This window comes from Haliotis rufescens, unplaced genomic scaffold (genome assembly GCF_023055435.1).
Source record: "Haliotis rufescens isolate VD_foot unplaced genomic scaffold, xgHalRufe1.0.p SCAF_1, whole genome shotgun sequence".
Classification (NCBI taxonomy): domain Eukaryota; kingdom Metazoa; phylum Mollusca; class Gastropoda; order Lepetellida; family Haliotidae; genus Haliotis; species Haliotis rufescens.
In genome coordinates, this window is record NW_025963779.1 from 51,066,361 (window position 1) to 51,083,796 (window position 17,436).

General features: G+C 38.4%; 2 protein-coding genes across 2 annotated transcripts in view; both read right to left on the reverse strand.

Moving 5' to 3' along the window:
* Positions 1 to 65: 65 nt before the first annotated feature.
* Positions 66 to 8,547, reverse strand: LOC124131370 (TM2 domain-containing protein 3-like). The gene is made up of 5 exons (XM_046494606.2): positions 8,416 to 8,547; positions 5,136 to 5,386; positions 2,685 to 2,856; positions 1,886 to 1,961; positions 66 to 1,382 (listed from the first exon to the last, which is right to left on the reverse strand). Exons 1-5 carry the CDS (start codon positions 8,498 to 8,500, stop codon positions 1,217 to 1,219), a joined length of 750 nt encoding a protein of 249 aa, XP_046350562.1. The 5' UTR covers positions 8,501 to 8,547; the 3' UTR covers positions 66 to 1,216.
* Positions 8,548 to 11,089: 2,542 nt separating this feature from the next.
* LOC124131368 (poly(A) RNA polymerase gld-2 homolog A-like) overlaps positions 11,090 to 17,436 on the reverse strand; it is a 34,394-nt gene continuing 28,047 nt past the window's right edge. The window contains exons 12-13 of the mRNA XM_048397428.1: positions 14,663 to 14,772; positions 11,090 to 14,406 (exon numbers count right to left, since the gene is read on the reverse strand). Coding sequence (XP_048253385.1) covers positions 14,267 to 14,406; positions 14,663 to 14,772 — 250 coding nt within the window. The 3' untranslated portion in view covers positions 11,090 to 14,266. The remainder of the gene's footprint in view (positions 14,407 to 14,662; positions 14,773 to 17,436) is intronic.

Consider the following 17,436-nt stretch of genomic DNA (forward strand, 5'->3'; position numbering starts at 1 on the left):
AACTGGTCCTATTCATTGTGTCTGGGCTGTCCAATACCAACCGTTATTCTTGACACAAGACAAACAACACTGAAATAGATTTATTTCTTTATACTTCAAGATACTCTCAAACATACCCTCTCTCACACAATTCACATACAATGTGTATTCCTAAGGCCACACCATTAATATTTTATTGTTTACAGATTCTTTGCTAACCAATTACCTTGGAGAGATTGAAATAAAACTAAAAATAATTGTTTCATGGTTACAGCTCAATATTTTCTTATATTATTTGTCATACAGTTGTTTGGGGTGGTTGATATATTGGGAAAAGATCCATATAATTCTGTTTTACGTGCAGGATGTTTACTGTCTGTACAACAACATGAACACATGCATATACATCTGTCAGAAAAGGTTTCTCAATACAAGGTGTTGAGACTATGCATATGCTCAATTCATAATCAATTACTAAGTTAACAATTACTTTTCTTATATTTTCATAGTTGTATAATTATCTTTGATGGATTGGGAATGTAAAACAATGGTTGGAAAAATCAATCATTTTTATTTTAGTAATTATTTTCTTAATGTAGTTATTGGCGCCAGTGTGTCAAATCATCAGGTGAAAAATAAATAATAAGGTGTGGCCCTAAAGAACTAACATAATGACGACTCTTTCTGGAAACATGGAAAATTAGCAACGAATAAATGGTAGCTGGCAAAAAGCCAGTTCCATAGATTTCTTCATTGACTGGAATTCATGGAACTGAAAATTCAACACTGTAATAGCAATTTATATCTAATAGCAATAATAGCAATTTATATCTATTGTATAATATTATATACAACAGACTGTCCAATATAACAGCATTGGCCTTATGAAATGTACAAAGTATGATAAATTATTTCATGAAACACAGGATATTGTAATGATATGTTATTTCACTTTTGAGTTCATTGGCAAAAAAAAAGACATCTATAAACAACAATAATAGCAATAAAAAAAATTACCCCCGAGAGGTGGAAAAAAGTCCAAATTTATATGTTCAAAAAGTACTGTACTCAATTTTCACAAACTGAAATGTCTTAACCACTCTCCAGAAACCTAATGATGGTGAACATCTGACATCAGTTGATGAGGAATTAAAATGAAACGCCTTCAAGTAAAACGACACAATAGAACTTCCATGACTTACTGATGATGAAATGTACAATGCTAATGATCTCATGACTATATATACAATGATCCATCAGCAGGCCCCACATAGCCCACAGCTATCAAGATGACATCCACAAGTGTCCACACTCCAAGTCCACCAAAACTAAATAGTTTGCCAATGCCTTCTCTCCACAAACCAAGATAGAACCGATCTGCTCCGAAACCTCCAAGAGTAATGCTGGAAAGAAGAAGGACATGAGTTACCACTATACAAGCTGTTCATACTTTTAAAACATGTACTTTAGTTATTATACCTCAACCTAAGACGTTCAAGGACATTTTTTCACTTTGTATACCAAATGGAGGGGTGGAGTGGGAAGTTTGATTTCAATACAGTAAACTCACGTTCATAACGAACACGCTCATAACGAACTGACGGATAGAAAGAACTGGGTTTTTTGTCACGTCCATTTGCTGTTTATATGTTTATAACAAACTATGGTTATAATGAACTAAATTTAGAGGGCCCTTTGAGTTTCTTATAACCACAGTTTACTGTATTTGGATTTTCTGAAAAAAATACAGCTATTTTTCTTTTTAGTTAGAACTATAACTTGAGAACAACTGAGAGAGAGAGAGATGCTACTAGTTCTGACTAATGCAGATTTTATAGTGCTAGCCCACTGAGATTACATGCCACAGTTAAACATAAATATCTTCTCTTAGACCATGATCAGGTACCTCAAGATAAGTGCAGTGGACCACTTGTAGCCACTTGTCCAGTTACAGTCCTGCTGGCGATAAAACCTCCTGGAACCTGCAACCAAGACAAGAGAGTTGGAACTTTTCCTATTCGAAGTCAAAGGTTGTCAAATAGCCTGACAGTCAAAGCTTTCAAATGATCACAGTTGTTATTGTTCTACTACATTCACAGACATGATAAGTTTTCCTTTATAATCATGATCATAGATCATGTACCGGTAGACATTAATTAGTTTATGTACTTAATTGTTTTGAAGTCTGGATTGCAAAAGGAACAAGGTCTATACAAACAAATCTTCACTGGACAGACTCTATTGGTGGATACAGTTTTGTATCACGATACCAGGCCCATGATACAATACACTGACTTGCAACCCATGTAATGCGATACATATAGTACATTACATCACAAGTGCAAAAACATTAATAATAAGAAACTGTTCAACCACCAGCTAATGCAGATTCTCTAGTATTTCATGGCTGGACATAACTAGGATAACATTACAGTGCCCTCTATCTTTGATCTCTGAAATATAATAAATGACTCAGGGTTGTGATTCACCTGCGAAAAGAAAGAATATCAACTTGCGAAATGAAATATTGGGATATGAATCGTAGCACACCATTGTCATGATTGTAACGGGATACGCATCGTATCGTGACGCCGACGTTTTGTTAAACCTCAATTTTTTTTCAAACATTCAAACTGAAATTTATCCCCATTTCAACATCCAAGAATCTTTTTAAACAAAAGTGACACCACGCAATGCCAACCTACCGAGACAAAGGATATCATCCTTGGCAGTACACAGGGCAGTGTAGAAGGGTCTTGCTGGCCAGGTCTTGCGAGGGGTGTTGATGGGGCAGGCTGAGGCATTGCACTTGTACAACAAGGGGTCCAGCTGGTAGCAGTAACGACAATGGTACTGTCGCTGGAATGTTCTTTCTCCCTATGTATACAACATTGTAAAATAAATATGAGTGGGTGAAAAACATGATAAAATGGGATTTGAATCCTGGAAATATTGACAAATCACTGCACATGATTTAGGTGTTGCTTTTGCTAACCTGGTGAGCAGGAGCGTGTGGTTGTGCATCATGACATCATGGCCTTCCAGAGTGACGGCATGTCTGTCTCACAAATGTGAGAGTACACACATAGAGAGAGTTTGTTTGTTGTTTAACGCTGCACACAGCAATATCCCACTATGAAAGGTGGTCTATAAATAATCAAGTCTTGACCAGGCAAACCAGTGATTGTTATCATCAGCATCGATCCATGCAATTGGGATATGATGACATGCGTCAACTAATGGGATCGGGTAGTCAGGCTGACTTGGTTGAAGCATGTCCAAGGGATACAAGACATGCATCAACCAATGGGATCGGGTAGTCAGGCTGACTTGGTTGAAGCATGTCCTAGGGAAATGATTACATGCATTAATCAATGGGATCAAGTGGTCAGGCTGAATTGGTTGAAGCATGTCCTAGGGGTACGATGACATGCATCAACCAATGGAATCGGTTGGTCAGGCTGACTTGGTTGAAGCATGTCCTAGTGATACAATGACATGCATCAATCAATGGGATTGGGTGGTCAGGCTCACTGACTTGGTTGAAGCAAGTCCAAGGGATACGATGACATGCATCAACCAATGGGATCAGTTGGTCAGGCTGACTTGGTTGAAGCATGTCAAAGGGATACGATGACATGCATCTTCCAATGGGATCAGTTGGTCAGGCTGACTTGGTTGAAGCATGTCCAAGGGATACGATGACATGCATCAACCAATAGGATCGGGTGGTCAGGCTGACTTGGTTGAAGCATGTCCTAGAAAAATGATTACATGCATTAATCAATGGGATCGAGTGGTCAGGCTGACTTGGTTGAAGCATGTCCTAGGGATACGATGACGTGCATCAACCAATGGGATCAGTTGGTCAGGCTCACTTACTTGGTTGAAGCAAGTCGAAGGGATACGATGACATGCATCAACCAATGGGATCAGTTGGTCAGGCTGACTTGGTTGAAGCATGTCCAAGCGATATGATGACATGCATCAACCAATGGGATCGAGTGGTCAGGCTCACTGACTTGGTTGAAGCATGTCCAAGGGATACGATGACATGCATCAACCAATGGGATCGAGTGGTCAGGCTCACTGACTTTGTTGAAGCATGTCCTAGGGATACGATGACATGCATCTTCCAATGGGATCAGTTGGTCAGGCTGACTTGGTTGAAGCATGTCCTAGAGATACAATGACATGCATCAATCAATGGGATTGGGTGGTCAGGCTGACTTGGTTGAAGCATGTCCTAGGGATACGATGACATGCATCAACCAATGGAATCGGTTGGTCAGGCTGACTTGGTTAAAGCATGTTCTAGGGATACGATGACATGCATCAACCAATGGGATTGGTTGGTCAGGCTGACATGGTTGAAGCATGTCCAAGGGATACAATGACATGCATCAACCAATGGAATCGGTTGGTCAGACTGACTTGGTTGAAGCATGTCCTAGGGATACAATGACATGCATCAACCAATGGGATCGGTTGATCAGGCTGACTTGGTTGACCTTGACTACTTTCCTCTTTCAATAATGTCAGAAGTGATCGAAAAAAACACACAGTGACTGTGACCATCTTTCCAAGTTTGATGTCAAGAACAAGATTACTCAGTGACACAATGTCAACACCCCTGCATAAAACATATGCAGTTTGTCTTGTATTCTGGTTTCTTTATGTTGTTTGTGTCCAAAGTAAATTTAATAAATACTTCACGGACTGATGTACTTAGTACATTAGTTGGTTCAACTTGCATCTGATTTGATAAACAAGATGGGTTTTACCAACAGTAAGTAAACTAAATGAAAGAGCCACTGGCTGGTACGTTCCTTAAAGCAGATGAATGGCCCTGTTTGTGGATATGTAATAGTCATAACATTTAAAATCAATTATTAGACAATATTATTTAAGGCACAGATTCTTAAAATATTGCAAAATAAACTCCACATCTAATCTTCCAAACATGCTGAAGAGAAATCTCATAAACAGTTTTGGAGACATTGTATCATTTATTTGAAATGGATTCTGTATCATCAGTTTAGGAAACTGAAAACAAATAAATTCACATAAAGTTGATGAGCGCTTGATACACAGTGGGACTACATCAGATATAGTTGTGGTAAAACATATTAATAACTGATCCACAAACAACTTACATTGCAAGTTATGTTCTCAACTGCGGCACACTCTGCAGTATTGGTCTTCCCATATTCACAAGTAGAAAAGTTGCACTTGATGCATGCTCCTCCCAGCTTGTGGCAGTCAACACCGCTTGGGCACATATCATGAGGATTTTCTGTGCTCTGTAAATTTCTAGTCTCTGCAGACTGGCTTGTAGCAGTAGAACCTACTGGAGTTGAAGATGGTAGCTCAATGCTACTGCCATGTGTCACTGGTGTGTTTTGACCTGAATAAAAGCAGTCAAATATGTATAATTCAATCCATAAATATCAACCTTTGAATGGGGATCAAAATAGTTTCATTGTATATCTCAATAAGGTTAAACAAATTTGGAATATAGACAGAAATATATGTACATATGTTCATTTGACATGTTACATATCCGATTATTTTCTTGTGTATGAAATCTTATGACCCTCGAAGTAACCATGGTATTTATAATGTGGTACTGGTGTTATTTTGTTCAGGCATGTCACCAGACACAGTACTATGACAGCTTGGTTCAACATGCACATATCAGTCATCAGCATTCCAGTAGCAGTAAGCATCACAGGCCTTTGCCTGGACATTCCACAATACATTTCTTTGCTCAATCTCATTAAAATCAGATCTAAGTTCTCGCTGCTGCAAAACAAAGATCTGAGGATATCCTATAACGGGTCACGTCAGAACAACCTTTCGTGTACTTTGACCGACCACTGAAATTGACTAACAAGAAGTCGACATCAGCCAATTAGAAAGCAGCTTTCTCGAGCTTTACGGCACTCATTTCAACCTGGTGACTTCCATTTCAGAGTATGCTTGAAAAATATGTTGACAGTTCTTGAATAAAATTTTGAAAACTAAACAAACAAACATTCTGGAATGCCTAATATATGGTTGAGATTTTATGGCAGTGCTTCCCACCTTCTGTGCAACGCCTCCTCCGTTCAAATGTTTATCCTACGGAAGCGAGAGATAGACGATAATATCGACAGGATCAGTCGGAATACCCTGTGTTAACGTTTTCGAGGTTGCATGTTTAGAAAACAAATTTTGACTGTCACTTTCATGATCTGGTAAGCGACGCTTTGATTGGTTGGATGAAAGGTCGTTCTGATGTGACCCGTATGGGATGTCCTCAGATCTTTGTTTAGTGATAGCGAGAACTAAGATCTGATTTTAAAAGAGATTGTTCTTTGCTAGAATATGTAAAACCTCTTTTATTATCTTTGGGCTAATATACTGTAGGCTATACTAGTCAACCCACTTTCACATGGAGACTTGTTCACAAAAAAGTCGGTTGATTGAAGTGATGTCTTGCTACATATCAGATCACATAATCATCATAGTCAGGATACATGTCAGTTGCATTAATGTTTCATTCAGACAAAGTTAGATGTGTCTATTATTTTATTGATATTCATGAATCCTAGAGGCATAGTGATAACAACATAGACATGATCAATTCTGAGTTCCTTGATATGCCAGGCGACATGCGACTTTAGCCATAGTTCAGTACAATCAATGATAATGTCAGAGACCATACACTGAGGGACGGGCCTCAGTAGTAGATTATCACAAACGATCACTGCTGTGCCATGAGTGTAATTGATACATTGAGATGTCCTGCATCTTTTCTACTGGCAGCAGGCAAGATGCACGACATATGGGGAGATGCTCTTATCTGAGGACTTCCGTAGTCTAGTTAACAATCTTACGCAGTGCTTGAATGCTGAGAGTTAATTCCTTTCACTTTTCCTCAAGCGCACATGCACATTACACTGATATATTTTGAGTATTAGGATAAGTACAGTCAAAAACTACATTGTATCACTTCAGGGGAACAAACAGAAGATCGATAACAAACTTGGTCAAATGCAAGATGAAAATTTGAAAATTGCTATAAAACATCACAAGACATGATGATTTTCCATTTCATTTATCATGTTTATATATCCTGTTCTACTAGGCATTATTTTCGATGCAGAGATTAAGAATACTGTGTGTATTTGTCTCGTAAACTATGCCGGAAATAGCAATCAGCTGTACACACATTTTCTCCCGCCTCTACCAGTGACTCGGTTACAAATTCCCAATAACATAACTTAAGGTATTTTGAACATGTTGAACTGTAACCATTATTTTTCCAGCAATGGTATATTCCAATATCGGGTTACTTTAGTTCATGCTTTTTAAATTTTTAAATTAATAATATAAACTATTAATAATAACTAGTGTAGCACTTGGATATACAGATGAAATGTTTTACTTTTTACAATGACAGGTCACCATTAGATCCTTCCCACATTTTTGCTAATTCAATTGCGAAAAGAATATGCTGACATGTTACAGTCAAACTACAATAAATATGACTTTTATGCACAAATAATGATCGAATGTTTAAATCTACTTTTGGTTAATCATAACGATGTTTAACCAACATACATGTACTGTAAGATGTAGCATAATGAAGTGTGGTCAACAAAGGTAATGAGGTCATCATGTTAGTGATACTTTCTGATAGACGTCATTTACAAAACACCCAAATAAATAACGAAATACATTATTTAAGGATTGAGTGTGTATTTTTTTCTGTTCATTGAGGTATGAATCGAAAAACCAATGTGCAAACTGTATGAATCCGCATAGTGGATTCTTACAAAAGTTTGCACATCGGTCTTTTACTTGGAAATAGGCTAGTTGGGTGTGGAGTTCATCTGCTGTATAATAACACATCACAATTCTAATCAATAATACAGAGTTAGGATCGTAAAGGGGAGTTTTATTGGCAAGCGGTGTCCAGCCCTTCGGATCATGAAAGGGTATTTGATCAGAAGGGTACCTAACCCTCATAATCGTAATGGAGAGCTTGATCGGAAAGTGGATCCAAGGGCTAAGAATAGAGTTGGTGTTAACCTAGCCGAGAGCCGCGATGGGGTTCCTACAGTCAAGACAATAGGGTTATGTCATGTCTTGACTGTAGGACCCCATCGCGGGTTTTGGCTACCACCCTAACCCAAAGGATCGAAGAGGCACGCGAGATCTGTGAGCCACAGCCGCCAGCCCGAGCCCTATATAAGCTGCGCTCGGTAAACTGCATTGTTGTCCAATAACATACTCTGATCGCAATGCTGAATGCTCCAAATGACACAAGAGTGACAATGAGAAACCGTGTTAGGATCAAACTTTTAGATGGTATATGTCATGTCTCTGGTACATACAGATTACCTAAGCGAGACACTTTTGTTGAAATAACAACTTCAAAATACAAACCGCCGATACTTGTGTCCAAGCCATCGAAAAACACTGTCAACAACACGAAAAGCAAAGTGTTCCATGGAAATCTTACGATCACCATAACTAAAAACACCGGAAGTGCTTGAAATGCGGAACACGTTCAGCAGAGTGGATATCACCGGACCAAACCTGATAATGTGAAAAATACGAAAATCAAACGTAATGTAACATTTTAGTAGGATGTTTAGCGAATTTATCTAGTCTGACAGAATTGTATTTTTTCATCATCGGACCAAACCTGATAATGTGAAAAATACGAAAATCAAACGTTATGTAACATTTTAGTAGGATGTTTAGTGAATTTATCTAGTCTGACAGAATTGTATTCTTTCATCTTGAAGAAAAACAAAGGTTTATCATATATCTTACAAGGAATGTTTCTTTAAATGTTACAATGTGTTTAAGGAAACAAGGAAACATTTTGGCAGTGTTTCATTATATCTCTTCAGTAGTTTCAAATATGTGTCACTAGTAAAGCAACACCACAGAAGTTTATTGACTACATTGTTTTCACCAGATTGCTGCCGTTTAGTCAGAATCCACCTGTGAAATGGCACCACTGACCATTAATATAAGGGACTGGCCAGGGACTGCCCCCTATGATAAATGACCAATCCCTAGGGTATGGTTTTATTGGGATCCAAGGACCAGCATGCACTTTGTATCTACGAGTGTGACAAAACATGACCCCAAGCCAAACTTTAATGATGTGATCCAAGCAATAGTGTCCCTGAAACAAGTTTACAGAATTCCAGTCTGATTTTTTACTTTAACATACAACTCCTACAATACATTCCACATTTGCAACATCTCGTGTGAAAACTCTTGTTTTGGCCAGCTCTTAATGTACTCACAGAATTCCAATTTGATTTTTATCATATCATTCATTAGAAGCCATATTGATAATGTCATTTCGTCCCTTTAGAGTCTCTTGCAATAATATGAAGTAGTCATCTCAAATGTGTGTACATTAGGCGTTGTCTTTCAGTACAGGCTCTGTGACCAAGCAGTCTGTTGTTTCAGCTATGTACATACATTCACATTCACAATGTCAGTGTGCATGTATGTAACAATTAACATGAAATCTATGTCAGTGTATATGTGTAATAGTTATACAACACATATTGTAGGTCGATGTACACTCCACACACAAATGTAGCTCAAATGGCATACAAACACAATGACAATGAGTTATCAGACGTTTAAATGTCGCCAAATTTGGAGACAATCGTAGTTCCATCAGAAGAGTTACATTTAAATGCAGTTTGCACGTCATATTAAAGCCACACTCACTAATATTCCAGCTATATGACAGCGGTCCGTAAATAATCAAATCTGGACCAGACAATCCAGTGATTGACATCATGAGTATCGATCGACGCAATTGTGATATGACATGCATCAACCAAGTCAGTGAGTCTGACCACCCGACCCAGTCGTCGCCTCTTTACGACATGCATAGTCGCCAGTTACAGCAAGCATGGGTTGCCCATGTTTATTCTTCACAGGTGTATATGACAAGAAACCAAACATTTTCAATTTCCATTGTTGACAAGAGCGAAGTGACCTGGTTTAATCAGATCTGAGAGATATTTTGGCACTATGTTGTTGGCGCACTGTATGTATAACTACATAGAATCACTGATGGTAATAATAGGATTAAACTGAAATTGTTGTGTAATTGTAATAAATCTTGTGTAGATTCCACACTCATGCAAGCTAGGGTACATCATGTACTCCTGCCTAGAACAGGCTCACAGTGTTAGATAACACCAGGTTAGGATGCAATAGAGTTGGGATTAACACTGCTGAAAACAGTGTTTCCAGCTGTATGACGGCAGCATGCCAATAGTTGTGTCTGCATCAGACAATCCAGTGATCGATAATGTGAGCAACAATCCAGGCTGAGGGGTCACGATGATACCCAATCAACCAAGTGGCCAAGCCTGACCACCTGACGCATTTATCACCATTGTCTCTTAAAATCATCTTAGGTTGCTGGGTATATATTTTTTCAAAGAAACTGGGATGTGTATATTTCAGCAAAGATAACAGGTTGTGCACATTTATGACTTTCATAAACTTGAGCATGGCGTTGTTTGTTTGACGCCGCACTCAGCAATATCCCAGCTATATTCCAGCTTGGTCTGTACATATTGAAGTTTGGACCAGACAATCCAGTGATTGATATCATGAGCATTGATCTACACAATTGGGATACAAAGACATGCATCGAACAAGTCAGCGAGCCTGACCACCCAGTCCCGCTAGTCATCTCGTACAAGCATAGTTGCCTGTTAAGGCAAGCATGAGTTGCTGAAGACCTATTCTAACCTGGATCTTCACGGGTCGCATGGCGGTGACAAACAAAAATCACCATCTTGAAGAATCTGGGTTCAAGAGGGATTTAACAGAGATGTTCCATCTTAATGACAGAAAAATCAAATCCATCCTTATTTGTTAATGTTTTTTATTTCACATGAATCATCATACATATCACAATGTCTGACATTTTAATGTACATGAATGTGTTGGTCTGGAACATAATGTATGCCCATTTTCATTAATCCAATGAAAGTTAATGATCTTAAAAAGCATATTTACTTCCACAATGTAAAATTGTCCTAAAACAGTCAATTCATAAACTATGAAAACATGAACATCACAATATTTTTACAATGAGACGATTTTCATACTCTTTTTTTTTTTTGATTTTTGATTTTTAAGTTCCCTGAGGTCAGTGTCATACATGACCAGACCAGCTGCCAATGACGTGGTTTGTTAACTGGCATCAGTCCAACAGTTTAGGGAACACTGTAGTTGTCTTCATATTTTATTTGTATTCATATATTATGAGATAGGAATTAAGACTAATTCCCTATTGTTGGATTGGAACAGTTCATTATTTTATGGTGTATGTTTAAGTCACACGATTCAACTTCTTCCAGAAATCCTTAAGTACGATTTCAAACCTTGAGAAAGTTATGTCTTTTCTTCCATGGTACTAGCATCATTAATGTAGATAAAAAAACTTAACTGACATGAAGAAATATGCTACTCAACGTAAGTGGAGCCATGTATAATGATTTTGAGCTAAGCAAGTGGCACTTTGTACTTCAGACAATATGTGGGTGATTTCAAAGCTTGTAGAAAGTACACAAATTCCCTGAGACTGCTTTGGGTTTAGGCATCTATGGATCAATCTTACAGCCACATGGCAAAGGAACAGATCACTTCACACTTCCGTCTTGTTTGTTTAATAAATATTATGCTTATTATAAGCCATTGTAATGATGGTTATACAGTTCTAATTTTACAGAATTTCTTTCATCTATTGTCATTACAAACAAGGAATGATTGTTGTGTACAGCCAAGTCAGAAATATTAGTTATAAGATGGCGTCAGGATGCAGTTATATCACTACCAATGCACACCTGCACTGATAAATGTACTTGTATCTATAATAGTGTTGATGCAGAGTTTAACATGGAGACCTTTTCGACAAACCTGAAGCATCATTATAAACATTCTCCATTTCCTGGAACACAATTGGCACCAAAACCCAAAATAATTAGCACTTAGTCATGGCCTCATAGTCTTTGTAAGGAAACAACAGGACAAAGTCTTCTATATATCCACTAGCCCTGAACGCTGACAGGGATCAGGTGGTCAGGCTCACTGACTTGTTTGATGCATGTCATCGCATCCCATTTGTGTAGATCGATGTTCATGATGTTAATCACTGGTCCAGACTTGATTATTTACAGACCGCCATCATATAGCTGGAATATTGCTGAGTGCGGCGTGAAACAACAAACAAACAAACAAACAAAATGGTACAAAAGAATAGTCTTACATACACTTTGCAAAGAATACAAAGTCCACAAACGTCATGAAATAAAAACAAGTGATTTTTTTTAAGGGAACTGAAACAAAGATTCTTGATTCATGCCACTTACCATCAGACTGCTCAAGAATTATGACTAGAAGACTGCCTACCATATCAGAGATGATGACCGATGAGTCCATAGCTGTATTCAACTTATATCAATACTTCATTAATTATTTTGTTCAAAGGTCGTTTTTACAAAATGTTTGAGTGAGGTCATTGACAGTTAATTCGACCTTTGACATTTGTGAAAAACATGACAGAAACTGAAGGAGAGTGAGTGAGTGAGTGAGTATGGCTTTACACTACTGTCATCAATACTCTAGCAAAACTGGTATCAGGGCAGGACACCTTTTACTGAAGAATTGTTAAACATCACATTGATGTGACCTTGACCTCCGATTTTCATCATCCCATCCAGATCTTCTCTTTATACGCATACAAGGTTGTGAAGGGTAAACTTGAAAGACAAAGTTGAGGGCCATATTATTGTGATCACTGGTGACCGAGCTTCCTTGCAATCATTTGCAAAATAATCAGATAGATCCCTGACGGTTGAATCACGTTTCACTCCACTTCCTCACCTACACAGATGCTACATACACATCTCTACATCACAATGAACACTAACTTATATGTCATATTCATCTATTGTTTAGGAAATACACAATACTTTACACTGTTACTTCCCATAGTAAACAATGTCTGTTTTTATACAATCTCCAGTTTAAATAATTATTCAAGCATTTCGAACAACTCAACATTATAAATAAAGCAATAATCTAGATTTGCCTGCCATTTTCTATGATCTTCTAGTTGCTAACATGTAGGAACCATTGCTAACAGTGTCATGGTTGTTGTTCATCACAGCCTACAGCAAAACTTACATCTTTTTATAACTTACTAGTAAATTATTCCAATAGTTTGAAAATACCAGAACATGCACTGACGGACATTCAGATTGTCCAAAGCGACAAACAGAAAAATCCTTCATACGATGTGTTTGTTTTATTGTATGAATAATCAAAACAGTTAGGACAATGAATGTTGCGCTGAAAAAAATGATATCCACTGTGTTGTTATAAAAAAGTGTTTAATGTTTTTATCATTTTGGATGGAAAGTACCCTGAAAATAAGGAGTCAAACACCTTCCCTACACCATCTCTGGTCCAACTTATGGAGAATCCACCACTGACAGGAATAATTCCACAGAGAGTCACTCAAGGTCTACACACATTCACACAGACTTCAGCTGCCAGCAGACCTCTTGACATATTCCTCTCTTCCAAACATACGTCACATCACTTGGGGCCACATACGAGAGATGAAGTCGACTGCGAGACCAAGCGCGCACAGAAGGATCTGACAGGGAAATCACTGATACAACACAAAGACAGCTTATACCCTGAGATCAGACAGTTACTAATGTGGCACCAGTCACTCCTGTGATCACATCATAACAGAGGGACTACACACTGACTGGGGTTTGACTGGCATTAATTCTGAACAAGAAGGGCACTTTTCCATTGTCACTTTTCAACACAAGGTCCTTTCAGTTGTCATACTGTACATTTGGGACTCAAAATCCCAAATTATGCACACACATAAATAATATTGCACACCTAACTTGAAGCATGTGCTTGTGTCCAGGAGCTTTGTTTGCTTCAATGAAAAGCCATCAGAAATTCATACTGATAATGATCACAATTATGAATCAAAACAAGTGGCCCATATGCCATCTAGTCAACAGTCTCGAAGCTGCAGAGAGCAGCGTCAGTAGGGTTAGGAATACTGGGGAGATTCTCCAGTCCTTATTCCTATCACCACATGGACGTTTGTCCATGAAGGACCCTGAGATGGGGAGGTGTTGTGATGGCCTCCAGCCCCATCGCTGTACCAGCTGTTGAGGTCGGCTGCAGCGTCTGCACATCCAGGACCTCAGAATGGTACACTGGTGATGGACTCAATGTCATTTGTCTTTCGTAATCTGAAGAAGCTGTTCCTGAAAACACGCTGGACTCTTTGAAAGGTGAATTCATCATACACAGACCTTGCTGTGTTTGACCTGTCAAATGGCTCTGGAAAAGAAATAATTATTTCAAAAACAAAATGACATCGAGTCTACAGCAAAGGATACTTTTAATGAACATGTATTAATGTAACAAAATTTCTCCTCAAAATATCTCACCAATAACCATTCCAAGTTTCTGATATAATGAAAAAGAATATAACAAACAAACTGACTGATACAATTATTAGTTTTGCTTCTTCACACAATTCAATTAGGGATATATTGAGCACATGGGAATCAATAAGCAGGTGTAGTGATGTCACCTTCAATACAGAGACACTTCCACTGCCTCTGGTTGTCTGTTGTTTGTTTGATCATCACACCCCTCGGTACCCGTGCACCTAGTCGAATACTTATAGCATCTGCATCAAAACTGGAAACAAGAACATAATAATTGTAAGTTTTACAATATATTGAAGATTAAAATACTTATAACGCTATCTCACAGTATGCATTTGTTTCTTCTTCTTTCAGTCCTCTGTGGAAACGTGCTTGAACAAAGTTTCCAGCTTCTAAGGAACAATTCACCCGAACACATCCCAGCATCACCAGGGTTGCCTCACAAACAAATGGGTCACGCACTGTAATCCCGTGCATAGCGACCTTCACGACCTGATCACATAAATACTCCTGCCACATCATTCTCTTTCCACACACTGTGAAGCTATGATGTGGGGATAGAAGGGAAGGCATATACATGTAGTATGTGAGATAGGATAAGTATATACATATACAATTTATTGTAAAAGTAGGTATTTTTTGGAGAAAATGTATTTCATCCTTTTTTTGTGAGCAGCAAAAATGGAAGAAAATCTTTTTAGATTTTATGGATTTTGTAAGATTTGCGAAGATTTTTCAAGATCTTGCTTGCCTTGAATGATTATAGTGTTAAGAAAAGATAGATAATCTTAAACACAATTGTTATCACTCATGTGCTGATTTACGAGTCGACATGTTTTGTGGGCGAGTGTAATTTTGATTATCTTCTGGTAGGCTTCGTGAGTTGCTGTGCAATCACAAGCAGTCCAAATTGATGAATGTCTGCTACATCTTCTGTAGGTAAATCTCTGAGGTAGTGATTGGCGAAGACTGTATCAGATTTCCAAAAGCAGCCTTTCATGATTGATGGAATAGCTCTTACTTTATTAGGGTTGGAAGCTGATAGAGGATTCAAACCAGCTGCTCTGTATGACAGCTCTCATCCAGAATGGAATTGTTGTTTGAGAACAAATCTAATGCGATTGAAATCTATTACATGGATCTCAGACATCCTGGCTACTGTGGCAAGCGCCAGAAGAAGCAGGGTTTTCTGTGTTTGGTGTTCGAAGTACACCTGATACAGTGGTTCATAAGCATCAATGGTTAAGTGTTGCGGTACTATATGGGGCTAGGGCTGGGGCTCTAAATTTTTTCTGTTGGTCCTCAAGTCTGAAAGATTTGAGTAGGGCTGACAGTTCAGGGACTTTGGTATGTTTAATTCACCCTAAAGATGCCTCGTTGATCTGTAAGGAGACTGCCTTAGCTGCTCTGATGGAATAAACTCTTTAATGAAGCTGTTTTTAATTTGATCCATACATGGAGCTTGAAAAATGAGAATGTAGGATCTTTGGCCAAGATGTTTTCTCTGTTCTCCGGGAACACAGCACAGGATGTTTCCACTACCTATTCGGAAGTGAGAGAGATAAGCAATACAATTTTTTTTAAATTATCCTATCTCACATTATGCATCTATCCCACGGTTGCATGGTGGGGCACAGATACCCTAGCCTGCAGGAGACTACAACCGGGAGACATACACGAGGAAGCTGGTGCTGAACAGTGAAATAAATAATCTATAACACTGCCTAATGTCACGAAGACAAGAACTCGTGAGCGGGAAAACACACCATAACAGGCGATACAATTCCTATATGTTAGTCGGACGTAACACCATGAAATCGGAAAACAGCATTAAATCGGATATACAGTCAAGTCCCATTAATCCGACATGGTTGGTTGCATGTGATTATGTCGGATTAACGAAATTAAGTAGTATCAACATTGGTGATCGAAAATAGGATAAAGTCTACACGATAGATAATGATACAAACACGTAATAAAAAAATAAAAATGAAATATTCATATTGTTATGTTACATTGTTAGCAGAATATGTTTTCTAATCATGCAACCCCTAAAGCTCAACACAACACAACTGTTTGGGACTGTATAACTTATTCAAAATACTTTAAAAAGCATAGTCTGGAATGGAAGTCGCAAGTTTGAAACTGGTACCGCAAAGCTCAAGAAAGCTGCTTTCTAAGTGGTTGATGTTGACTTCTTGTTAGTCATTTCATTGGTCGGTCATAGTTCGTGAAAGGTTGTTCTGACGTGTCCCGTAATAGGATGTCTTCGGCGATAGCGAAAACTTGTATCTGATCTTAATAAGATTAAGGCAATCTGAGCAAGTGATTAATCCTGTTTTGTTTATTTAAAGCATTAATTGTTTATTGTTAAGCAAGTTTATCTCTGCAGCCACTGTAACATGCAGCTACCAGCCGACTCGTCTCGCATCAAAACACGGGCTGTATACTCGCGGGCAGATGATCACGGAGTACGCTGATCACTGTGTCGAATTCATGAGACTGATTAATGAGTGATTTCGGTAATTCGTTGCCAATTAGGTGTGTCGGAGTCGGAGTGCGAGACTGTCGGATTAACGGGTCCAAATAACACTGATTTAATCGGTTCCCATCATTAGTGTCAGATAAAGTCGATTGTCGGATTAACGAGTGTCGGATTAACCAGACTTGACTGTGACATGTGTTATGTGTTTTCACGTATGACATCGTTACATGAACGACTGCATAGCAACTTATAACAATCAATCCAGAAGGGGTCTTTAGCCTCTACAACACAAGTGATACCAATAATCCCAGCAAAACCCCAGGAAAACCTTCCCATTTTTGTAGAATTTTCCTATTCGGAATATTCTATAAGTAATACGTTACCACTGTTATACCGAGGCTGTTGTCTCCCACAACTGCTGCTATAGCGAAA